This window comes from Coenobita brevimanus, chromosome 33 (genome assembly GCF_032717465.1).
Source record: "Coenobita brevimanus isolate Jiangsu-jjx chromosome 33, ASM3271746v2, whole genome shotgun sequence".
Taxonomy (NCBI): domain Eukaryota; kingdom Metazoa; phylum Arthropoda; class Malacostraca; order Decapoda; family Coenobitidae; genus Coenobita; species Coenobita brevimanus.
The window spans coordinates 166593-193369 of NC_136986.1; the positions used below are offsets into that span (position 1 = coordinate 166593).

The 26777-nt window shown below is 38.1% G+C and overlaps 1 protein-coding gene across 1 annotated transcript in view; it reads left to right on the forward strand.

Annotated features, from left to right (window-relative positions):
* The window catches only part of LOC145395703 (ionotropic receptor 93a-like), a 97989-nt gene that overhangs the window by 51046 nt on the left and 20166 nt on the right, over positions 1-26777 (forward strand). The window contains exons 4-11 of the mRNA XM_080269244.1: positions 4697-4833; positions 5528-5702; positions 6240-6411; positions 9023-9099; positions 11146-11305; positions 15390-15655; positions 16559-16693; positions 24474-24660. Coding sequence (XP_080125370.1) covers positions 4697-4833; positions 5528-5702; positions 6240-6411; positions 9023-9099; positions 11146-11305; positions 15390-15655; positions 16559-16693; positions 24474-24660 — 1309 coding nt within the window. The remainder of the gene's footprint in view (positions 1-4696; positions 4834-5527; positions 5703-6239; positions 6412-9022; positions 9100-11145; positions 11306-15389; positions 15656-16558; positions 16694-24473; positions 24661-26777) is intronic.

Genomic DNA, 26777 nt, shown 5'->3' on the forward strand with positions numbered 1-26777 from the left:
CTTAACCCTAGATAGGAAAGGATACACGGCCAGGGTGCGTATAAGTTTCGCGGTTAATGGTGTCCAGAATAATGGGTAATGGACAACTTTATTTTTTTGCACCAAGCAATCCTAAGCCAGTCTATGCTGTTTCTGCTAGCGAGCTCACGTTCCTACCACTGCCGACTCTTTGGTGAGTACTTGTGTATCCAACTGGCACATGTCCTTCTGTAGCGTATATTTTTTGTAATAACAAAAAGGAAGAGACAGGAGTAGGATACAAAAATCCACACTGGCAGACGAAAAAAGATGTATTCCAAACAGTTTCGGCAACAGCTGTCGCCCTCTTCAGTGGATCTACAGACAAAGATGGTACATACAATTGCTGAGAAGCTGCTTATATGCAGGGTGAGGACACGTTTTCCCAACCACACCTGATGTGACCTCACCAGACGCTCCCTCTACTCTGTCCACGACCTGAGTGAGGGATTACAAGGGGTGGCAAGGACCTTGCCACTAATTTTCTTGTCACTGGATCTAATTTATACATTCCTTCACTATGGTTAATATTATTATATCTCTCTATACATACAGCTTCCACTATCCTACTTTTCTTATGGTTACTATATTTGTACAATTTTTGGCTAGAATTCCAGTTGATTATTTGGTCGTCTTCTGAAGAATGAACGTACACTGCGTTATTTATGTTGCCTATCTTACAAGCATACTTGTGTTCCTTAATACGAGTGTCCAAATCCCTTCCAGTTTCACCAATACAAACCAAATCACAGTCTCTACATTGAATTTTGTATACCCCTGCAGTTTCTTTACTAATGGGTTTATTCTTTACTAACATTGAAGGTGGAAGTATATCTAAATGCAATGTTTACATCCAAATCATGACTCACAGACTTCACCAAGCTAAGATTTGACACATACGGAACTGTGATGTATGGCTTATTTTGTTGACTTTGTGATGTTGGTCTAGGTACAAAAAAGGCTTTTCTGACTTTAAAATACGCTTGCCTTATAAACCAACTGGGATATTTAAGAACTAAAAATATTTTCCATATCTTAGCGTTTTCCGTATCCAGATGTTGGGGACTACTAATTCTGAGTGCTCTGAGGAACATAGAAGAAATAACTGACATTTTAGTGGAACTGTGGTGATATGAATAATAATGTATATACAAATTGCACTGGGTTGGTTTCCTGCGTACAGAAAAGATAAGTGTCCCAAGTTCATCCCGGTGCACAAATACATCTAAAAATGGAAGGGAACCATTATTTTCCCATTCAACTTTAAAATTAATTGAGGGAACTAATGCATTTAATTTTGTAAGAAAATCGTCAAAGTTAGCGTATATGTCTGGCCAAAATGAAAACACATAATCAACATATTTATACCAAATTAAATTTTGAGGAGATATGGTGGTAAGAAGGGTGGATTCAAAATATTCGATGTACAGGTTACTAAGAATGGGAGAGAGGGGCGAGCCCATACCCATACCAAACTTTTGCATGAAAACCTGATCAAAAGAAAATGCATTACATTGCACACACACCCTAATAAGTTGGAGAAAGACATCATGTGGCATGCCGAGATCAATGTTACAATTAGGTAATTTTCTTCCAAGAAACTAATTACATCTTCAATAGGAACTTTAGTAAAAAGCGAATCAAAACTAACCAACCTGCCACTGGAGAAACTGAGAGACTTAATCTTATTAATAAAATCAGTAGAGTTTTGGACATGGGATTTAGAGAATGTTCCAGCCAATGGTGCTTATTTGTTTGCTAGAAATTTTGAAAGTTTGTAAGCGAATGAGCCACACTGTGAGATGATAGGACGGAGGAGAATCTGTGGTTTATGTGTCTTTGGTAATCCATAAATGTAAGGTAATTTTTGATTAATTTGAATGAACTTACCTGCATCAATGTTTGGCACATCCTTTAAAAGGCTTTTGACTTTCTTATTAAAGTCTGTGGATAACCTCTTGAGAGGGGATAACAAGTTTTTCGTAAGTGGTGGCATCACTCAACAGGTGGTTCATCTTTTCCACATAATCAGGTTTGTCTAAAATGACCACACAATTACTTTTGTCCACTTTTGTAATAAGAATAGAATATTTTTTCTTGAGACTTTCATTGGCCAAACGAAAACGACGTGGTATGGAGCCATTCGAGCTGAAATTTCCTATGAAACTGTTAATTATTAAATCAGTAAGGTATGGGATGTCCAGCGTGCTATTAAGGGTAGAAGAAACAAAATCAAGTGCTACATTATTTCCTGGTTTCAAGGCAAAGGACAAACCTAAATTTAACACTTGCTCCTCGACACGACTCAATACATACGTAGAAAGATTTAAGATGGAATTCGGTAACAAACACATGCTCCACAGACTTTGGTTACAAAATCACAAAGTTTTTCTTGCAATAGGATACGTGTGAAATACGTTTCTCTGTTGCATTTCCTGTCAGCTGTTTCACATATTGCTTGAAATAAATCATTTGGCAGTTGTTGCTTGAGGAAACTCAACGTACGTCGTAGATGGTAGTATACTTCATCAATTTCTCTTTTCACGTTGCGAATGCCGTCCATCTGCACGGATGACAAACATTGATGCAGGTAAGTTCATTCAAATTAATCAAAAATTACCTTACATTTATGGATTACCAAAGACACATAAACCACAGATTCTCCTCCGTCCTATCATCTCACAGTGTGGCTCATTCACTTACAAACTTTCAAAATTTCTAGCAAACAAATAAGCACCATTGGCTGGAACATTCTCTAAATCCCATGTCCAAAACTCTACTGATTTTATTAATAAGATTAAGTCTCTCAGTTTCTCCAGTGGCAGGTTGGTTAGTTTTGATTCGCTTTTTACTAAAGTTCCTATTGAAGATGTAATTAGTTTCTTGGAAGAAAATTACCTAATTGTAACATTGATCTCGGCATGCCACATGATGTCTTTCTCCAACTTATTAGGGTGTGTGTGCAATGTAATGCATTTTCTTTTGATCAGGTTTTCATGCAAAAGTTTGGTATGGGTATGGGCTCGCCCCTCTCTCCCATTCTTAGTAACCTGTACATCGAATATTTTGAATCCACCCTTCTTACAACCATATCTCCTCAAAATTTAATTTGGTATAAATATGTTGATGATGTGTTTTCATTTTGGCCAGACATATACGCTAACTTTGACGATTTTCTTACAAAATTAAATGCATTAGTTCCCTCAAATAATTTTAAAGTTGAATGGGAAAATAATGGTTCCCTTCCATTTTTAGATGTATTTGTGCACAGGGATGAACTTGGGACACTTATCTTTTCTGTACGCAGGAAACCAACCCAGTGCAATTTGTATATACATTATTATTCATATCACCACAGTTCCACTAAAATGTCAGTTATTTCTTCTATGTTCCTCAGAGCACTCAGAATTAGTAGTCCCCAACATCTGGATACGGAAAACGCTAAGATATGGAAAATATTTTTAGTTCTTAAATATCCCAGTTGGTTTATAAGGCAAGCGTATTTTAAAGTCAGAAAAGCCTTTTTTGTGCCTAGACCAACATCACAAAGTCAACAAAATAAGCCATACATCACAGTTCCGTATGTGTCAAATCTTAGCTTGGTGAAGTCTGTGAGTCATGATTTGGATGTAAACATTGCATTTAGATATACTTCCACCTTCAATGTTAGTAAAGAATAAACCCATTAGTAAAGAAACTGCAGGGGTATACAAAATTCAATGTAGAGACTGTGATTTGGTTTGTATTGGTGAAACTGGAAGGGATTTGGACACTCGTATTAAGGAACACAAGTATGCTTGTAAGATAGGCAACATAAATAACGCAGTGTACGTTCATTCTTCAGAAGACGCTCATATAATCAACTGGAATTCTATCCAAAAATTGTACAAATATAGTAACCATAAGAAAAGTAGGATAGTGGAAGCTGTATGTATAGAGAGATATAATAATATTAACCATAATGAAGGAATGTATAAATTAGATCCAGTGACAAGAAAATTAGTGGCAAGGTCCTTGCCACCCCTTGTAATCCCTCACTCAGGTCGTGGGCAGAGTAGAGGGAGCGTCTGGTGAGGTCACATCAGGTGTGGTTGGGAAAACGTGTCCTCACCCTGCATATAAGCAGCTTCTCAACAATTGTATGTACCATCTTTGTCTGTAGATCCACTGAAGAGGGCGACAGCTGTTGCCGAAACTGTTTGGAATACATCTTTTATCGTCTGCCAGTGTGGGTTTTTGTATCGTATTTCCTGGTCACGATAGTGTGACTATTCCGCCGAGAGACAGGAGGGCCATTCTGGTCAAGGTCGAAGATTTGAACGCACATTTTGAGTGTTTCAGGCACAATATGACCATGTACATGCATGTAACATGCCCCACTATAAGCAGTAAAAAGTAGTATATATGGTTTTCTTTGTTTTTTAGTGAATTTGTGTAGATAATGGAGGCAAAACAAGCTAGGTAGCTGTCCGACACACAGCTGGCAGAATATTCTGAAGCTGGAGTATTTCAAGAAGACTGTTTACATCACATTAGAACCCCTGAGTGACACAGAAACCCTTGACTGCTATTGTGGATGATGGGAAATTGACCTAGTGTAGCAGTGACCCCGTAATGGGGTGGTTTTAGGGATCAGTGGTGGCTGGAATAATGGATAATTGGGAAATGTTATTTACAGGTGTGTAGTCATGGGCCCCAAACGAACAAGAAACCTGTCAGACGAAGAGCTGGCAGAGTATCTGCAGTCAGAGGAGTTCTGCAAGTCTGTTGACACCACACTGGAATCCCAGAGTGACAAAGAAACCCTTGATGTTAGTTAGTGTGGGTGATGTGACTCTGGCTGAGTGTACCAGTGACCCTAGTGGTGGGTTGACGACCATCATTACACCACACAAGGCCCCACAACAGGAGCCTGACACACTTATTGAGTGCTTTGAGGGTAGCAGTGTATATATTTATTACCTGTTTCCATTTATGCCAGGCTCCCAGTTTTCTATGGAACCCAGGTTTGTCAGGCCGACTGTGTGATATTTAGGTATTAGATTTATAGGCTGAGGTAGTTTTATTGCTCAGTTCAATTAATATGCATCTCAGGAAGAGAATAAGTCAGTATTACTTTTTCCTTCACTAATTTTTTTTTCAAGTAACTTATAAATGTATTTATTTTAGTTCAGTTTTATTAATTCCTATTAATCTGGTCTCCACAGGAGTTATATTTGTATTTCAGCTCCACTAGTATTGCATAAAACATCTTTATATATATATATTTTAAAATTATTTTCCTTCACTGTATCCAATTGGCACAGGTCTTCGTATCCCGAGGTCAGAAGGGACGTCTTCCTATCTAGGGTTAACGAAGGGGTTAAATTATAGACTCGATTAGATATAACTTCCAAAGAGTACATGAGTGTCTCTTCATTAGCTAAAGGAAATGATATATTACACCCATTCAGTGTACAAGGTATAGAGATAATTCATTCTGCCTGAAAACTATAAACGTATTGTGCAGGTACAGCATGTTGGTTCACTTGCCGTACAGTCCTGACGGTGCCCGGGTGCTGCAAGTGGCTTCCTGGACCCCCACATCAGGTCTACGTTATCTCACACCTCCCACCCTTTTCCCGGAGAAATACACCAAGTAATGTGTACAGATTACTGGCCATTTCAGAACTGGAGGATCTTATGTACTCTGCTGAAATTACTGGGCATTACAAAACTGGAAAAATATAAGTAATGTATCCAGATAACGAATATAGCCTGAGCTATACCCATTACATTCTAATCTGGCTTAAAAATATCATTTCTTCTTGAATGGGTTTAACAAGAGATTAACATTAGACTATGGTGCAAGTCATGAGAAGGTGTTATGGAAATGAAGTAGAGACAAAGCATCTAAGGTATGTGAAATATGTTGTGAAAGGTTGAAAATCTAGTGCAGATTAATGTAACACAGGTATAATTTGTGGCTGACAGTATACATGTTATAGGCAATGTAATCAAAGAGAACTTCGAGCCGAGAAACAGTTACTTAAATGAAACTAATATTAGTAATCCAGTAATAATGATCAAAATTTGTCATGGAGTACCTGTACTTGCTTTGAATTATACGCAATAGCCTTTATTCCCGCAGGATTATCATAGGCTGAATAAAGTCACTTCCACCTAATGTTGCATTGCAACTTCCGTCCGATCAGAATACAGTATTACAATATTTTTGGCAGTTTCTATGGCGCGACGATAAACGTGACGGCGTTTACATATGAACCCTACTGGAGAGAGTCCACCGAGGGCAACACCACCAGGTACTCAGGCACTGACTACAACCAGCTGGTTACGGTTGCCCAGGCCCTGAATTTTACTTTCCGTGTCCTTCCGTCGCGCACCTGGAACGAGGTGAGAATAATATACTTGTCTGCATTCAGACTTGTGCTGTTAGTATCTGTAGCTGTTTTAAAGTAATTAATTTGAATATTACATCGGATTTTAATATCAGCATCGTTTTGTAATACTTAGTAGCCCAATCACTTTCTTATGTGACATGTTAGCGATTATCTAAAATACGATCTCAAAAGAAACTGCATTGTTTTCCACAAAACTAAGATTCAAAAAGTATTCACTGGAAGGGTTTGGATTTGATCCCAATTTGGCTGTTACTGCCAGAAACCTAATTTCAAATAACATGTCATCTCTTTCAAAGTGTTATTCAAACTCGATTCAGCTCCAGTATATCAGTGTCTACAGTATCATCCTAGATGCAATGTGTAATCATACTGAATCAGCACTTTGACTTCTCCACTGCCCTCAGTGATGATCAATGAAACATATAGTACAAACTGTCGCTGGAATTGGTCTCGTCAGTGCCACCTAAAACTACATGATAAACCCCAGGGATATCCTATTTGGTGTCTTTTATGAACCCTCCATATGTATGTAGATACTTTCAACCATACTGCACCGCTATTTGTGAGTGACGTCGTTTTTTCTTGATTTGATATGCACCGATGGGTATCTTTCGACTCTAACTCTGTTATGATACATATGTCATTATTTACACGATGTTATTAAATTTATTATTTACAGGGTGTTATTATATTTCTCTTATAAAAGTTTGGTACCGAAAGCAAGAATTTATGTTTCATTCTGACTATTTATTCCCTAATTGGTAAAACTAAAAAATAAAATGAAAATTGCCTTAGATCGTCTATTATCCCTGGAGAGTTTGCTGGCTTTGTCCAAGAGATAATTTTGACTCTGTAAGGAGTTCTCTCTCTCTCTCTCTCTCTCTCTCTCTCTCTCTCTCTCTCTCTCTCTCTCTCTCTCTCTCTCTCTCTCTCTCTCTCTCTCTCTCTCTCTCGTATTCAAAACACAGTGGAGGTAAAGGAATACCTTCCTGTCATCCCCTGCTTCTTTGTGGCAGGGTGCTTCTAGCACTTCACTGAAGCGTTGCATATCCTGCCATAATTTACTGACGTTTCAAAGATCATTACTCTTCTGAAGTGAATGTCTCTGTCCCTCCCCAATAACGGAAGCCATATAACACCCGCCAAGCAGTGAACCCTAGTCCCCGTTCCTGTTTGCAAGGGTTACCAGGTTTTCTCAGTCCTCGTGTATAAAAATAATCAAATAAAAAACTGTCATCATGCCGTATTTCACACTGCCTGTGACCTCTAATCTTTTAAACTATGTGTCCAGTCCAGACATCTTGAAATAAACGTGACGATTTTTTTCGCTCTTCCTAGGAAGAACAATACATTATTATACTTGGAGCCTTTGGGTTGTACTTTATTGTGCACTAAAGTGATCAGTTTCTTTCAAATTAGGAAGGGCATCTTGATAAGATTTAAGGAATGCTACATCATAACTTCTAGTTCGAAACATTTACCTGAAAGAGTTGATGGTAAAAATGACAAACGAGAATATATATATATATATAGATAGATAGATAGATAGATAGATACAGATAGATATAGGTATATATATAGATATAGATATATAGATAGATAGATATATAGACATATATATAGATATATATATAGATAGATAGATATAGATAGATATATATGTATAGATAGATATATACATATAGATAGATAGATATAGATAGATAGATATAGATAGATAGATATAGATAGATAGATATATATACATATATATAGATAGATAGATAGATAGATATAGATATATATAGAGAGATACATATATATATATATTGTATATAGATAGATAGACAGATAGATAGATATAGATAGATAAGTAGATAGATATAAAGATAGAAAGACAGATATATATATATATATATATATAGATAGATAGATACATATATATATATATAGATATAGATATAGATATAGATAGATAGATATAGATAGATAAGTAGATAGATAGATAGATAGACAGATATATATATATATATATAGATATAGATAGATAGATATACATAGATAGATAGATAGATATAGATAGATAAATAGATAGATAGATAGATATAGATAGATAGATATGTATATAGATAGATAGATATAATATAGATAGATAGATATAGATAGATATGTATATAGATAGATAGATATAATATAGATAGATAGATAGATATAGATAGATAGATAGATATAGATAGATAGATATAGAAAGATATATAGATAGATATACAGATAGATAGATAGATATAGATATAGATTGATAGATAGATAGATAGAAAGATATATATAGATAGATAGATAGATATAGATAGATAGATAGATAGATATAGATATAGATTGATAGATAGATAGATAGAAAGATATATATAGATAGATAGATAGATATAGATAGATAGATAGATAGATATAGACATATATATAGATATATATATATAGACATATATATTTAGACATATATATATAGATATATATATATATATATATATATATATATATATATATATATATATATATGTGTGTGTGTGTGTGTGTGTATAAACTGGGGCTTTCATTTTTGTATATTTTAATGTTATATTTACTTGCAGGTGACAGAGCAGGTGCAGATTCGTAAATCATTCATGGCAACAGTGATATATCCTATTATTCCACAAGAACTAGAAAGGTGAGATTCTAAACTAAGGGTAACCTTTGCACTGTTGTTATTGATAATCCGGTTCAATTCCAGATAGTTTTATGCAGCAAAGAAAAGCTATATATTGTCAAAAGATAGAGATAGCCTATCTAATCTGAAATTGCCTAATGTCTTATTAATTGTAGATAACGTAAGTGATGAGGAAAATAATTTTTGAATTTTGTTTTACTTGTAAAGCGGAGAAACTAGAAAATGAACCTGTCAGTGCACAGAAGTCAACAGCATTCTTCTAATGACTGCCTAGAAATGCGTAACTGCATTCTATATATATTGCCTTCTTTTGCTTGTTCACAGTAATGACACTTCTTTTGGTTCACTTATGTTACTAAGCAACATTAGTAAGCCTAAGAAAGTCCATCCCATAATGAAGGGGTTAGAAACTGGCTCGGTTAAACCATCTTTTAAAAAGACCCTTATTTCAGCCAATTAAAAAATGTCAGTATCAACATGTTATAGTCTGGTAGTGCATCCAAGAAGGACTATAGATTCATCTACGAGAAAAATATTTTACCTGCACCTAATTCTTGGTTATTTTCGTCTTCCCAACATAATAAACAGAACTGGGAAGGATAGATGGATGGGAAGATGATGATGGAGTTGTAAATAATATACCATAGCTTCTTGTAGTCTGACAATGTTCGATGGTAAAGGAAATGATCTGGAGGGTATGCATGGAGCCATGGGAAGATGATAAAGCTGGAAATGTAAAAAATCTGTAATATTTCGGTAGTTTCTAGATGGGACTTCAGTTTCAGCTGTAATAATAATAATAATCATCGTCATCATCATCATCATCATCATCATCATCATATTATTATTATTATTATTATTAATTTTATTATTAATATTATTATTAGCTGCAATAGCGAAACTGGTATTGTTTTCAAATCTGTCCCTCTTTCTGTCTGTTTGTCCGTGTTTCTGTTGGCACGATAACTTCGCAACCCCTCAAGATGTCATTACAAAATTATACAGGTCTGTAGTGGAAAAAAAAATCGATGAGTTCGAAATTGGTGAAGTAGGTCAAGATCTGTGTGTCTGTTACCATGATAACTTTGCAACCGCTCAAGATATCATTACAAAATTTTACAGGTGTGTAGCAGGGATTAAAACCTACTAGTTAGAAACTGATGAAAGTAGGACAAGGTCGTCATATTCCAAGCCGTGCTAGATATGTATCGGCTTGCGGGTGGTGTGATTCCCCCGTTGAGAGGACCTCTAGTCATCGCCCACCTTACGAAGTGGAGCAATAATGTTTTTCCCTGCCTCAGTGTGTGTGTGTGTGTGTGTGTGTGTGTGTGTGTGTGTGTGTGTGTGTGTGTGTGTGTGTTTCCCATTATACCTCATGAATGGCTTGAGCTATCAACATGAAACATTCAGGGCCTCAAGATATGGCCAAAATCTTGGCCAAGTTCAAAAGTCGCCACATGGGGTCAAGGTCAAGGTCATTAAAATGGCTGCCAAAGGTCAACTACTTTTTATCACCCGCCTTTAGCACCATTATATCTCATGAACGGCTTGAGCTATCAACATGAATCCTTCAGGGTATCAAGATATGACCAAAATCTTGGCCGAGTTCGAAAATGGGCACTCAGGGTCAAGGTTTAGGTCAGAATCATGGCTACCAAAAATCAAGAATTATTTACAGCACGCCTGTGGCACAAGTATATCTCATAAACGGCTTGAGCAATCAACAGGAAACCTTCAGCATATCAAGATATGGCCAAAATCTTGGACTTGTCCAACAGCATATTCTGGTGGGCAATTAGCATCCGGATTTGGAGTGCTTTACTTTCATTCTTAATTATTATTATTATTGTTATTATTGATATTATTATTATAACTATTATTATTTTTATTATTAATAATCTATTATTATTATTATTATTATTATTATTATTATTATTACCATTATTATTATTGTTGTTCGAGAACAGATTCTTTCTCATGGCTGGATGTAACAAATGGCTATAACATCCGCAAATGTAGCCTCTATATTTCTAACGATGTTTCCAGATGGGATTTCACTTTCGTATATGATCAAACTTCTGCTAATTTCGCCATGGCCACGCCGGTCATAACACCCAGTTGGCTGAGCTTCCACTACCCACTGAGGGGCCAAGTGTGGATCGGTGTCTTGGCTTGTACGCTGACTGTCTGCTTCACACTTGTCAAGGTAAATGAGCAAGTGGTCAGGCACGGGCACATCCAGTATTAGTAATGACAGGCAGCAGAACACCGTTCCTTATCTTATTATTATTATTATTATTATTATTACTGTTGCTCGTGTTGTTGTGGTTGTTTATCATAATTAAGGTAGACGTGGGACATTCTCAATTTGCAGCCCGGGGCTGTCTTCCAGTGTTAGTCACACACGAAAATATATTTTCACAAGGCAGTGCTTCTGTCTAGCTCCTTCAGTTTTTTTTACACAAATGTGCTTTACTCTAGCGACGCACAATATGGTTCTTCATTTTAGCGAAGTCCCGTATGGTGCCAAATATGTCTATTGCCGTTGTTCTTTATTGATTTACAATCATCGAGGACAATGACGCATTTAACCCTCTCATGGTCGCGTTTTCTTGTTCTTCCCTTTTATAAAACATGAGCCAACAGTATACGATTTACATTTAGGTGAATGTGTCAGTGGAGACAATTCCTTATTCTAGCACCATGAACACTCGCTTGGTCAGGCTAATTCTATTATCTTTCCAGTTAACTCCAGACGATAGGTTCAAGTGAGTGTTTAACATGTAACTCACAGGTGAAAATCAGAGTGAGCGAAGAAGAAATAAATTGTAAAAATATTAGTTTCATTTTACGGCTATAAGTACAAATGCTCTTCTTGGATGATGTTTGACTCATGCAATAAGAAATTAAAGAATATATATATTGCTGTTTTTATACAACATATCCTTAAAAACTTTCCTGGAATATATATTTATGGTATAGATGAGTAAAGAATGGGTTCGGATTGTTACATCCACCCCGAGCCTCCACTACAGCCACCACTGTCATGTAAGTGGTAGGCTACTTCACACTTGTTGATTTCTTGAAACCACAACATGGAATTGTTAATTAATTTTGCTTTCATACAGTTTTAATTTGGTCAGCCTTTTTTGACGAAGAAAGAAGTTTAGCCATGCCTAATCAGATGAATTTAAAAAAAATTATAATACATCATATCTTCACTATAACCAATATCTGACTATTCCATGACATTTTCATCATTTTAGAGCACGCTATATGTAGCCGAAAAATTACGTTAAGAAATGTAGCAAAAGATCAAATTTACTTTACGAAACTGGACATACCACGCAGCTCTGAAAAAAAAAAAAAAGAAAAAAAAAGAAAATGGTGCGAATGACATTATTAGAATTGTGTGTCTTCCTGATGGTATGCTGTCACCTCTGCGATCCAGCCTTTTAAATGGTCAACAGGGGCAGAAATCAAATCACTATTGATGACCACTGTGTGCTGGAATGGTTGGGAACTCAGATTGATGGAGACTCTCTCCCAATAGCGGCCTCTTCAGTTGTGTTTATTACATTTCAAGTGGTTATGAGTGGTAGCATGCCAAAATGACGGGGCCAGTCTCCAACTCGGCCAACCCAAGCCCAACCTTCGCAATTTCCCTCCAAAATGCTTCTAAGGTTACACATTAACCCGTCACGTCCCGAGGTTTTCCACAACTCCGACATCCCCCAATCCCGAGGTATTTTTGAAATTTTTTTTTTTGGCTATAACCTCCACTTTTGGTGAGAAACATCGAAAATTCATAGAGAAATCGCTCACCTGAGGTTTAAAATACTCGATCCAGGTAGGAGTTCCTCCTTACCTGACTGGGTTTTCTAACGTGCTGGCACCAAAGAAAACGAGTTCTATGGGAGGGTAACTATTTCACACAACTCATAAACGGTATTTATTTATTTACTTGGTACGAATTTATGTGTAGTATGAGAGTATATTGGTTTTCAAGCAGTAATATAGGCATTATAAGCATTGTTTCACTCACTAACCAATCACCATACCTGACCTTTTTTTGCCACATTACCTGATCATTATTTCTGAATGTTTCTTCTTCTAATGCTATGTAAACTTTGTCCTCCACATTGTCATCGATTGGGGAATCACTCTGGCCCTGAATATCTTTACTGGCCAGGTCACTGGTAACAGGTGAATTGCCGAGACAATGGCGTGAGGGGGGGAGGGGGGAGGTTATGCGGTGTAACGCATTGTCCCTGCTTGGCATCTTGTAGAGGAATAGAGGAAGGTGTCCCATGTAAACGTACGAAAAATCACGCGCGAAAATTGAAAATTGTGCAAATTAGGGACCTTGCAATTGCACGACATACCAGTACGTCGCCGGGCCTGGCAAATGCAAAATGTTGCAACGTACCCATTCTTTGACGGGATGGGGCGGGTTAACAAACTACTAGGTAAGCTCTATACCACAATTCTCAAGGGTTATACAAACACTTATGTTCGTGTGGGAGGAAATGTATATTAACAAGCCCAAAAGAAAGGTAGAAATCTTCCCCAGCTACTTGCTTTATAGATTAAACCTGAATCAGTTGGCACGTTGTTAAAATATTATATATATATATATATATATATATATATATATATATATATATATATATATATATATGGTCCTAATATCAAATCCACAAAACCTAGCCTCTTTGCCCCAGTCCAGTGTGTTTCTTCATAATTGTCCCTCTGAGAAGATAGTTCACTGGTCCAGTCCTCTGCCACTCCCGACCTTGACTTCCACACTGAGACCTTGACTTCCACACTGAGACCTTGACTCATGCACTGGGACCTTGACTCACTCACTGGGACTTCGACCTCCACACTTGAACCCGCTAGAAGTTATTATGTATAATGAATAACTATTCTCCCCAATGCAAGTAATCCCTTCACATGATCAGGAAAGTCCCATAATAAAGAAAAATGAGTTACAACACTCGGCATCCCAAGTAATAACAGAATAACACATGGCACTACAGACATATATGTCTGCTCAAAATAATACTTATTGTAGGGATAACTTGGAAGAGGAAGTACTATAACAAATACAGTATGCATGAATAACTTTAACCATGAAAATCATCATTGCATCGGTATCATTGTGCCTCACAAAGTAACTACGTGGACATTAACTCACAACATAGCCCTAATAAGTACTGAATTGCAAAATCATCCCAACACATTAATAAATAATTCACAGTTCCAGGGCACCTGATATTTGGTCCACAAAAATCACACACTAATCTGAGGGTCAGACAGTTACACACTAAATAACAAAATAAAGTACAGTACACAAATATATGGGAAATACATCACTATTCAGCTCACAGAATACCAGAGTGATGAGCGGGAAACTCAGGACTCGCTCTTCCAATGGCTAATACCGTTACACACTTTCTGAGGAACGATAACACTTGATTCTACCTGAGTCTATTTCTTTATTTCGTCACTATTATCACTCGTGGAGTATCACTTATTCGCATTTCATCGTATCAGACATAAATATAATCAAATTACTTATAGAATTCCTAGGGAGGGGGAGAATTACGACAGTACCAACCATCTGCTACGTTTCACGGCTGGTAAGCGAGTGAAACACGCCAAAACTACGTGATGGAAAGGGGAAGGGGGGCTTACACTATTTAGAATTTCATTACTACAGACTCGTGATAGACTCAATGTGATGTTTTTCCCCTTACAATCGATTACCCCCAAAAAATGGCATTCTCTAGTTACAATAATTACTCTACAACAATCTCTCTCTTTGCACTTGCATCGAAAAAACAATGAAAATCATCGTGCTTCACACCACTTGGTGCATGCGTACAATGCTAGATTACGTGACCAAGGCACATATTCCCATACTCTAGAGTTTTTATATATTAAAGAGACAATACTAATAAATTACAGTAAGGGAAAAAATGACTTAGCAACTAGGTAACTTAATCTATGTTCTGGTCACGTCCACATGGCAACAACCATACCCTGGCCACACACTCACTAAACCGAACTTTTGGTCGTAAAATAAACTAGATACAACTCATTATCTTTTCCGGGCACTAAAATGGCAGCAGATGCGAGGAGGTGAAGTTTCTTTCATGGCTCATATTGTCAAAACCATTCCACTGTCCAAAACATCACTGCTCGCCCCTATGACAACAAAGAAACAGCTACACGTTCATAAAATTGTATATGTACGTATATCACTGTATATGTAAGTTTTACAGATTACGAGGAGGAAAACGTGGCAAATGCGGCATGGAGAACTGAGTACTGGGTCGGTGATAATGGAGTCTGTGGGCACCCTGTTGGGCCAGGGACTGTTTGGACGCATCTCAACCAGCCAGTCCAACCAAATCCTGGTCGGCACTTGGTTGTTCTTCGGTGTCGTGGTGGGCACAGCATATCGCGCCAGCCTCATCGCTTCCCTCACTCTCCCAAGGCTGCCACCCAGACCAGAGACAGTTGAGGAGCTGGTCAAAGTAGTTGACAGGTTAGATATCAAAGAACAAACGTTTGGATGCAAAGGTGTTAGATGATATTGAAAGGTAAGTTGATGCTGGGCCCTTTGGTTATGCTCTATCACTGCATCAAAGATCTTAAACCCTTATTAACCAACACATTACACAGTGAGTTAGTTTCCACCCAGCAGCTGGTGTTTTATTCAAATCCTTCGATACGGTACTTTCAGTCCTGATTGTTCAGAAGCAGGGCAACGCTGAAAGAATCAGTAAATGTTGTTCTCAAGTACCAGGTAATTCATCACCTGGGTTTACTTTTTTCTTTTAATTTTCTTTACCTTTGTGCTCACTGCTCTCGTAACCTTATTCACTTCCACAGGCATTGTTCTCCAGAGACATCACTGCCGTATGGTCTTTCTCTAATGCTTCCTTCACTGTCTGCTTAATACGTGGACTAGATCCGCACATCCTATAGCACTTTGGAAATTATTCAGTTCATTGCATATCATATATTCAGACAGTTGTATAACTTTATTATTATTATTCCTATACTACAATTGGATAAATGCAAGGAATGTGCTGTAATAAACAGCAGACAGAAAGACCAAGTAAAAACACTATAGCTCTATAGGTCTTTCAGTTTAACTTGCCACATTTTTTTTTTATTTGTAGCTTATTTCACGAAACTCAGTGGCAGGAAGAGACAATACTACGTCTTGTTTTCTTCCATAGCATTTCTTCGTGACTAGCATCATATCTTGGTTTTAGTTAATTTTCACAAGTTAGCATTCGAGATGCGAATATGGCAATTTTAGGCCAATTTTAAGTTTAAAAAAATACTAAACGTATCTTGAAGTTAAGTTTTTGGTGTTGCATTATTCTAGGGGCCTCAGTAGTAATACTAATTAAACAATTTTTACTTGTCCATGTTACAGGGTGACAATAAGATATTCTAATGGTACATACAAGAAGTTCTATTTAAACTCTGAATTAAGTGCCTTTAGAGAACTTGGGAGCATGATGGTCGAGGAAGATGATACGGACGGACTCAACGCAGTTCTGAAGATGAAGTAAGTTGGTTTTGCTTACAGATACTTTTTTTTTTTAAATAACAGAACAGAGAAAGGAAAAACAAATGACTAAAAAAATCCATACGCCAAACTACTTGTGTCCTCGATTCATAAAAATCTGTAACGGTTGTGCTTGAAAAGCTGGAGGTTCAAGTTTGGGGTGAAACAACTCTGGGGAAGCGAGTTGCAAAGAGATGCAGTTCATAGAATAAAAGATTTCTGATAGGCGGAAGTTCTGCAATATGGCAGTGTGGCATTCCAGTCATGAGCGCTACCAGATGCCCATGTAGCACAGGGGAAGGTATGGAGAGGTGGCACAATGGATGCAACTTCGTCTGAGCAATTGCCATAAAAGTATCTGTAAAATAATGGAAGGTAGGCAATACTCCTTACCTGTAAGGGAAGAAGTCTTTGTAATATCAAGGTTACTGATAATACTAAGAGCTATATTCTGATTTTGTCTAGTTGTTTTAGTGCAACCTGTCCCTTTCCATTCCACAAGGGTAAGCAGTATTCCAGATGACAGCGCACATGACTCTTATAAACTATTGCTAACTGCTCCTCAGTTAAGAAGCTACAAACTCTGTACAATAATCCAAATTTCTCTGAGGCAGCTTTAGCAAATGATCTGACATGAGAGGTCCAGTTGAGGGCATTGTTAAGTGAAACACCAAGAATTTCAATACTTTTGGAGGGAGGAATATTAGTAGCACTGAAGATAATACAGGAACCTGGCACTATCTGTCTATTAGTAAACTGTATATATTTGGTTTTACTAGCATTAAATGAGACAAGGTTATTTTGTCCCCATTCAGTCATCCTAGATAAGTCTTGACATATGGAGATGGCTGTACTGAATTGTGAGTTAGAGAAATTAAAATTTGTGAATAGGTGTTTAAGTGTGAATGAACTGTGAAGTGTTGAGTCATCTGCATATGAATGAAATGATTATGAGTGACAGATAAGAGATCATTAATATGAATTACGAATAGGTTCCAGCCAGAACTGATCCTTGTCGCACGCCATTGGTCACTGAAGGATATTTGAATATACATCACATGGTAGTAGGATGAGTGAAAACGGAGTGAGGTTTGGAAGCTTCTGTCTAGCAAATGACTTAGTCATCGGGGGCACACTCTTTCAGCATTGCAATATACACAAGACAACTTGGGTGTCGCCGTGTGGAAAATATAAAAATCAGATTGATCACATCGCTATCAGTAGGAGGCATAGAAGTTCTCTGCTAGATGTTCATGTTAAACGGGGAGCGGATATTGGTAGTGACCATCAACTCAGCATTGCAAAACTAAGGTTTAAACTTAAAAATCAGAAGAAGGAAAAATCTGGTGTTGGTAGATACGATATTGTTAAGCTTAGAAGGGAAGGAGAAGAAAAGGAGGAATTCAGATTAGAATGCAGAAATAGGTTTTTGGTGTTGGAAACGTTGGAAGAGGGGGAGAGAAGTGTAGATGAGATGTGGGAGGATGTGAACAAAGTTCTGCATGAGACTGCTGAATGTACGATTGGAAGGAGACATAGATTCAGGAGAAAGAAATGGATGTCAGAGGAAACGTGGGATATGATAAAAAAGAGAGGTGAGGCTAAATTGAGGAGTGAGATGCAATGCGTTGATGAACAAGAGATTGAATTAGCAAGAGCTGCGTACTGGAGTTTGAATTCAGAAGTAAGAAGGTTAGCTAGGAGAGATAAAAGAAGATGTGTGGATGAAAAGGTTGCAGAGACTGAAATCTTAATAAACAAAAATGATGGACAGAGTCAAAGAATAGCATATGAATCGATTAGAGAACTGAGTGGTAATGCAGGTAAACGCAAGGAAATACCAGTTAGAGACAGGGAAGGAAATTTATTGACCAAAGATGGAGATATTAAAAATAGATGGAAAGAGCATTTTGAGACAGTTCTTAATAGACCAATACCACCAGAAGAGGATATACCGTCTGCTCAGGAAGATTTAAATATAGAAACAGGAGAGTTGAGGCTTGCAGAAGTGGAGAAAGCAGTAAAACAGTTAAAGAATAATAAGGCACCAGGGGAGGATGGTTTATTTCCGGAAATGTTTAAAGTTGAGGGGGATAGATTAATAATGATCTTGACCAAGCTATTCAATAAGATATGGGTGACGGGGTTACTACCATCAGTTTGGAAGAATGGTGTAATTGTTAAAGTTCCGAAGAAGGGAGACCTGAGTGAATGTGGTAATTGGAGGGGAATCTCTTTGTCACCGATAGCTTTGAAAGTTTTCAGTAGAGTGTTGTTAAATAGGTTGGAGCCGGTGGTTGAGGGTATTCTGAGGGATGAACAGGCTGGTTTTAGAAAGGGACGTGGTTGCAATGATCAGATCTTTATAGTTAGGCATTTGATGCAGCAAGTTAATGAAATGAGAGTACCGTTAAGTCTTTGTTTTGTTGATTTTGAAAAGGCTTTTGATAGTGTTTCGAGAGAGACTATGGGGAAGATCATGAGACATTATGGAATACCAGAGGAGTTTGTGAGGGTCATTATGAACATGCATGAGGACACATTTTGTAAAGTGATGGTTGATGGTTGTCTGAGTGATTCGTTTGAAGTCAAGTCAGGAGTAATTCAAGGTGGTGTTTTATCGCCTTTACTATTTATATTGGTCATTGATTACATTATGAAACGCGTTGGAACAGAAACCGGTGCAGGTATACTTTGGGGAGAGAACAGGAAACTTTTGGATTTAGATTATGCAGATGATATAGTTTTGATTTGTGATGGGCCAGAAGAGATGCAGAGAGTGTTGGACTGTTTGGTGAGTGAAGGTCGTAAGGTGGGTTTGGTTATTAATTGTGGAAAAACTGAAATAATCAATATGAATATGGAAAATGCGCAGGAATGTGTAATTGGAGGTATGGTTGTAAAGCAAGTTGATAGGTTTAAATATTTAGGTACTTATTTAGCCAAGGATGGTTCTTTGAACTTTGAATTCGAGGAAAGGTTAAAGAAGGCTAATCAGGCAATGGGAATGCTTAAAAATATTTGGAATAATAACAATTTTTCTGTGCATACAAAAATCAAACTTTATAAGGTAATGGTTAGGAGTATCTTAATTTATGGACACGAGTCTTGGTACAGCACAGTGACTATGGAAAATAAATTCTTGGTGTTTGAAAATAAAGCACTTAGAAGAATATTAGGAGTTAAGTGGTGGGAAAGGATACCAAATAGTAGAATTAGAGAAATAACGGGAGTGCAGCCGATCGATGAATATGTTAGATTCTCACGATGGAAGTGGCTAGGACATGTGTATAGGAGACAGGGAATAGTACGAGGTACACCAGGGTGGGTGGCACTTGGTAGGAGAGGTAGAGGAAGGCCAAAAGAGACGTGGGTGAGGACAATGAGACGGGAAGCTGGAGATGAGTGTTGGGGAGATCTTGAGGAGTTAGCACAAGATAGGATGTGGTGGTGTGAGTTCATCGAGGCCCTATGCATCCCCGAGAGTGCCACAGGAAATGATTGATTGATTGATTGACTTTTATATTTCTGTCGCTGAAATATGAGGAAATAAGAAAAACGAAAGATGTTAGTACATTGTTAGGGCGTTTAGATAGCAGGGAATGGTGCCACATTCTGTCAAAAGCTTTAGAAATATCAAAAGCTACAGCATCAGTTTCTCCATGCTGTTCAACTGATTGGTGGATGGTGTGAGTCAGGAGACTTAGTGTATCAATAGTGGATCTTTCGTGGCGAGAACCATACTACCTATCACTAATTAAGTTGTTCAATTCACCATGTTTAATCATGTACTTATTCACTGCAATTTCAAATACTTTACCAAGAGAAGACCTGATAGATATTGGTCTGTAATCAGAAGGGTCAGAGGAACTTCCTTTATTCAGAACTGGGTTGGTATTGGTTTCTTTCCAAGAATTAGGGAATGAAGAAGTACGTAACCATAGCCTGAATAATTCAGCTGGAACATAAGCAAGTTCTGGGGAGCACTTTTTCAAAACAATTGGAGGAATTCGACCTGGGCCTGGAGCTTTGTTGGTTGGTAAATTGTCTAGGATGGATTATATGTGTCTAGTCTGTATTTCACAGCAAGTGGAGCAATTTTGGAAGAGTCAAGTTCTAGTACTGGGACGTTGTAGCTGACTTCTTGTAACACAGCAATTCTTGCAGATGTACTAGTAAGGATATTCGCTTTACCACGTGAGTTATTGGGAATGTTATCGTCTGAAGATTTTAGTGGGGGAATGGATGATGACTTGTTACATAATTTTTTGTTTTTTCAGAGACACGTTGACTGACATATGATAGTTAAAGTTACTGGGATGCTTGCATGGATAAATTTGATTCTTTTATGTATGTAAATCTTTTGTCATATACATTTGCAGTAGAAAAAAATAACTATTGTACTGTATATCAACAAATGAAAAAGAAAAGGAAAATGTATCAGCATTATCAATTATTTACGAGTATTTTTTGTTCTTTGCATACCATATATTATACATTGTCTTACGTTACTGTTTCAAGTAAGATCATTTAACCTGTCACGTCCCGACCACTTTCGCAGCTCCTACACCCCCCAGTCCCGACCATTTTTGGAATTTTTTTTTTTTTTTGGCTAAAACCTCCGCTTTTGGTGAGAAACATCGAAAATTCATAGAGAAATCGCTCACCTGAGGTTTAAAATACTCGATACAGGTAGGAGTACCTCCTTACCTTACAGGGTTTTCTATCAGGCTGGCTGCAAACGAGTTCTATGGGAGGATAACTATTCCACACTACTCCTAAACGGTATTTATTTATTTATTTGGTACGAATTTATATGTAGTCTGAGAGTATATTGGTTTTCAAACAGTAATATAGGCATTATAAGCATTGTTTCACTCACTAACTCATCACCATTCCTGACCTGCTTTTGCCACATTACCTGATCATCATTTCTGACTGTTTCTTCCTCTAATGCTATGTAAACTTTGTCCTCCACATTGTCATCAATTGGGGAATCACTCTGGCCCTGAATGTCTTTATTGGCCAAGTCACTGGTAACAAGTGAATTGCCGAGACAATGGTGTGCGGGGGGAGGGGAGGTTTTGCGGTGTAAGGCATTGTCCCTGCTTGGCATCTTGTAGAGGAATAGAGGAAGGTGTCCCATGTATACGTACGAAAAATCACGTGCGAAAATTGAAAATTGTGCAAATTAGGGACCTTGCAATTGCAAAACGTACCAGTACGTCGACGGGACTGGCAAATGCAAAATGTTGCAATGTACCCATATGTCGACGGGACGTCTCGGGTTAATATCACGATTTTTGAAAATGTATCCAAATCAGGGTGTAAGCACCAGATCCTGTTCCTTGAAGTCCAGCAGTCCCTCTACATACTGCTCCATACACCTTCACATGTCACCACTTCGGCACTAACATCCGCCATTCATATTTCAAACATGCTAAGGCTGTCACACACAGGACTGGTGTACTGGTATCAGCAAGGTTGTCGTTTCGATGTGTTAGCGGGTCTGATAGCAGGTCAGTAAAGACTGCATTTTAACAAAATTCAAATCCATAAACTGTTCCCTGCCCCAGCAGAGATTTCAACCCACACACATTGGGATTTGAGGACACCTTTCTACAGACTTGGCCACCGATAGATAACGATAATTATCACCCAGGGTCCGTTTCTTAAACCTCATTACCGTCCACCTTTGGCAAGGTGGAGAGAAAATTTTTTTTTTCTAGCGTCTGTGTCTCTGCGGATGTACAGAAGCCTATTACTTTTGGTGTGGATTTGATCAATGATGGCCGAATGTCAGCTGCCATATATTTTTAAATATCGACCTGCTTTTATGCGAAGCGCGGTGACTGAATTCCGTAGAGTTTGTGAATCTTCTTCAGTTTCGTTTTGTGGGTAATTTGTACCTTATCCAACGACATATTTTGGAAGGTGATTAGCATTCGGCCTTCAAATGCATTTGTTTAATATATTCATGTTACCTCAGACGACATTGGTTGGCTTTAGGGAGATCTATTGTCAAGAAGTGGTAAATGGATGACCGAGATGTCCTCACCATTCTGAAAAATCTCTCCAGACCTGAATGACATTGCTTGGAGACAGCATGGATGAAAAGTCAAATGTCACCGGACTGAAGGTAACAGTAGAACGTAGGGGTCTCGCTAGTGCTTTTGTCGACTGTATTTATTCTCGACCATTTATAGCAGTGACTTCCATGTGATGTAATTACTTAAAACAATTACTTATTATCCGGAGAAGACAAAGCATAATTCTGTATGGTGATAATTTGTTTGGTATTTTGACCTCACAAAGAGTCATGGCAATATTTTATGAACAAATAAAGCTGGAGGAACACAAATTATAACTATAACAGAGAAAAACTTATGAAGATTTTTTTTTATTCTTTTGTAAATTTTCACAATAGGCTATATCATAAACACATTTTTGCCTACGGTTTTGGATCTCCAAAACTGTATCCTACTGATCGAGAGTTTAGAAAAATGCAGGTAAACACACTGATACAATTTTCCAGAATAGCGAAAAAGTACTTGCTTTAGGTTTAGTCTGTTTCTCAAAGTAATGCATCTCATTCAGACACAGGCTGTATTCTTGTTGGGTAAGAAAGCTCTCTAGCACCTCATTTGTAGCTACTTATTTTTGGATGTGGCTGATTAATATCCTTTTGTACGTTGTTTTATGCAGAGAATGGCAATGTTTGGAGGATTTATATAACACGGAGTATAACAGTAAAGTACAATAAGCAAAATAAATCGCTTAGGAAATGATGTTATGGAGCTTCCTTAGCCAACGATAATACTGGCCACAATAGCTATTTCAGCAGTGATCCCTGTTATATGAACTAAGTCTGCTACATGTCATTCAGAGTGAACTTAGAATACTGTCTGGCATTACTGTCAGTTATTACAGAGAGAAAATACAACACGTTTATAATTGATTTTTTCCTTTGCAATAAAATATTCGGTGGAATAGTGACAGAAACCTCTAAACTAAGACACCGTGGACTAAATCGCTACAATTCATGTTAGGTGTCGCACTACATTTGTTCACCAAATACCTTATGTTAACATCTTACTATCCCCACATGATTATAGTGAAGGCCTTTAGAGGCTGAAAAGCCGGATACAGCTTATACTGAAGACCTTTAGAGGCTGAAAAGCCAGATACAGCTTTCAATAATCCCTTCACATCAGGCTGAATACAGTGATCTGACTTTAAGTAGAACTAAATAGGAAATGTGTCCTCCAAGTAAAGGAATTAAAAGAAACCTTGAAAATGAAAGAGTTGAAAAGGAAAAAAAAAAAGAGAGATGTTGTACAGCCATTGTTTCATCGTTTCAATGTCCATATGTCTCTCATCTGAATAAATATTTCCTGGTTTGAGCCTGAATGAACCATTATTTATGTCCATACTAGCAGAAGTGGTTCATTTGCGTGAAGGGTATGAAGTTGTTTATTAATACTGAATATGCTCTTATCGTTTTTTACCTTTTAATATTAACAGCCAGTTGAAAAAACATTTGTCAGCTGAATTTGAAAGAAAAAACGTGTAGATGGTTTGGCATGTGACGAAGCACCAGGATTCCCGAGGACTGAATGATGTACGAATGATTATGTGGCCCATTCTACTGGGCATGCTATGCATTATTCTCCCAGTGCCGAATATTCCGACCTTATATATCATACCTCATGCTGTTTGTAGGTGGGGAAAGCGTCTGGGTTAATTATTATTTTTTGCTATTTTTTTGTGTTTTTTTCAGGAGTGCCCATCTTGCTACCCGTCCAAACCTGCAGCTGATAATATCCCGGAACTTTGCTAAACTAGATGGCACTTCCCCCTTGTATATAGGCAAGGCAAGGCTGGTACAGCTTTCGTTAGCCTGGCCAGTGCCTCATGATGCCCCCTACACACCTCAGATTGATAAATGTCTGGGGATTGTATCCCAGGTGGGTAAGAGAATTTAATCTTTTGACTTATGTTTTATACACGAAATCACTCCTTATCTGAGTAACAATAACTGAAGATAGCAATATTTTTAAAGATATCATTGTAGTAAAGAAGTTATTTATTTCACAAGGATGATGTCTTACATATTCTATTTTTGCAACCTCCAAGCACTTTTACCCAGTTGCAGATAAATCTCTAGTAGTGAACGAGTCATCATTAATGCCAAATCTTCAAGAGTTATATCCTGCTATGAATAAAAATTTTCCGTAGATTACAAGAGAATTAAGCTGAATTATTGTGGCGCTGCAACAGCTCGATTGTGTGATGCAGAATAAACGTTAAAACCTGTGTAGGCTACTCAAACAAAGTCCATACCTCTAACAAGGAATAAATGGCAACACAGTGAGTCAATCATGAATCAACTATAAAAGGTGTAAGAAGTTCACATCCTTAACCCATTAGCCCCCAAAGTTCCTGTGGGAGGCATTTTGGTGGCAGTGTACTAAGCTTACCGCCCTCCACCTATTGGCACATAGTCGCGAAGCTCATAGGTCCCTACACTGGGGTTCCCTTCTTTATTAAATTTTGAAAAGCCCCACCTTCGTCCTATATTGAGGATGCTGGGCGCAAATGGGTTAAGAAAAGAATATCAATCAGAGAGCCAGAGGCTCCTCCAAGTATGAAGGACAGTGAGAAGGAACCATCCGTCCTGCCATGCCTATGGAGAAACCTCCACAGCAGGTCCCCCAGACTCGGACATAGGACTAGCATGTGACGGAAAGTAAGGGGAACGAAGCAATCAGCTCAATACGGTTGAGCCCAAGCACACATTAGGGACTAATGACTAAGCCATGAGTGCCCAGTGTGTAACTGGGCAACAGCCACCTCCAATCGCTAAGACATGGAGGGGAGAACCCTCGGTACTACACCCTCCGAAAAACATCCCTTGATTTATTATTAACAACAACATCCCACAGACTTTGCCAGTGATTAAGAATCACATACTTCATGTATGGTCTCATATCGGAAGCAGGAAGGGGATAGTTGGAAGGGGTCATCGAGAAAAAACGGATTTTGCAAATGTATCTTCCATCTCATTGCCGTCCACATTGACATGCACATGAACTCTTGTGTTACTCGAGAAATGCAAGGACAGGGGATGAGCTGAATTAAATTCTAATGTAAAATTAGAGGAATTTAGAAAAATTCCTGCCCTTACATGGGAAATTAACCCCAGACCTGATACCAGTGTCTGACTCTGAATCATCTGTGTATACAAGGATGGTTTCTCTGTGAACTGACGAATGTTCCTAAACAGCTGATGGAGAGCCCAAGATGAGGCAGAAGACTTCGTAACCTCAGAATCCATGCACACCTGCACCTTAGGAAGGCACCATGGGGCAATTTTTCTGAGCTGTACAGGACAGACACACTGCAGAGAAACCTACATCTCTCATAATAGGCCTGACCCAGTACACAAAGGAATGTGGAGTGCGACGATGGAAACAATAAGTGTGTCACTTTGAACCATCTTTATATACAGGGAGGGGTGCCTCTGTGAATGGAATGTTCCAAAAATAGCTGATGGCTGATGAAGCGCCACAGAAGAGAAAGAAAATTCAGTATCCTAAAAATCCCTGCACACCTGCACTTCAGGAAGGTACCATTGTGCAATTCTTTGTAACCGACTGGGGCAGACAGGCTATGCAGAGAGACCTAAATCCCTCATAACCCTGTACCCACATGTGGAGTGTGAGAATGAGAAACATGATACTGAAAAAATTACTGCCATGATACACAAGCAGCAATAAATGACTCTGGACTATATCTTACACGATTCCAGCAGCAACTGATTAGTCACTTGTGCTGTACACAAAAGAAAGGAACATCAGCTTGCACAAACTAGGAATCGGGTAGGATATGAAAGCACCAGTGGCAAGACAGAAAACTGCCTGATGCAAAGGACTGAAGACACTAACCTGCGGTAAAGCACAGGAGGCGTAGACCTCGCAACCATAGGCAAGCTTAGATCCCATTAAGGCTTGATACAAGTGAAAGAGTGTACTCTGACCAGCACCCCACTAGGTGTGAGATACAGAGACAGTACCTTCAACAA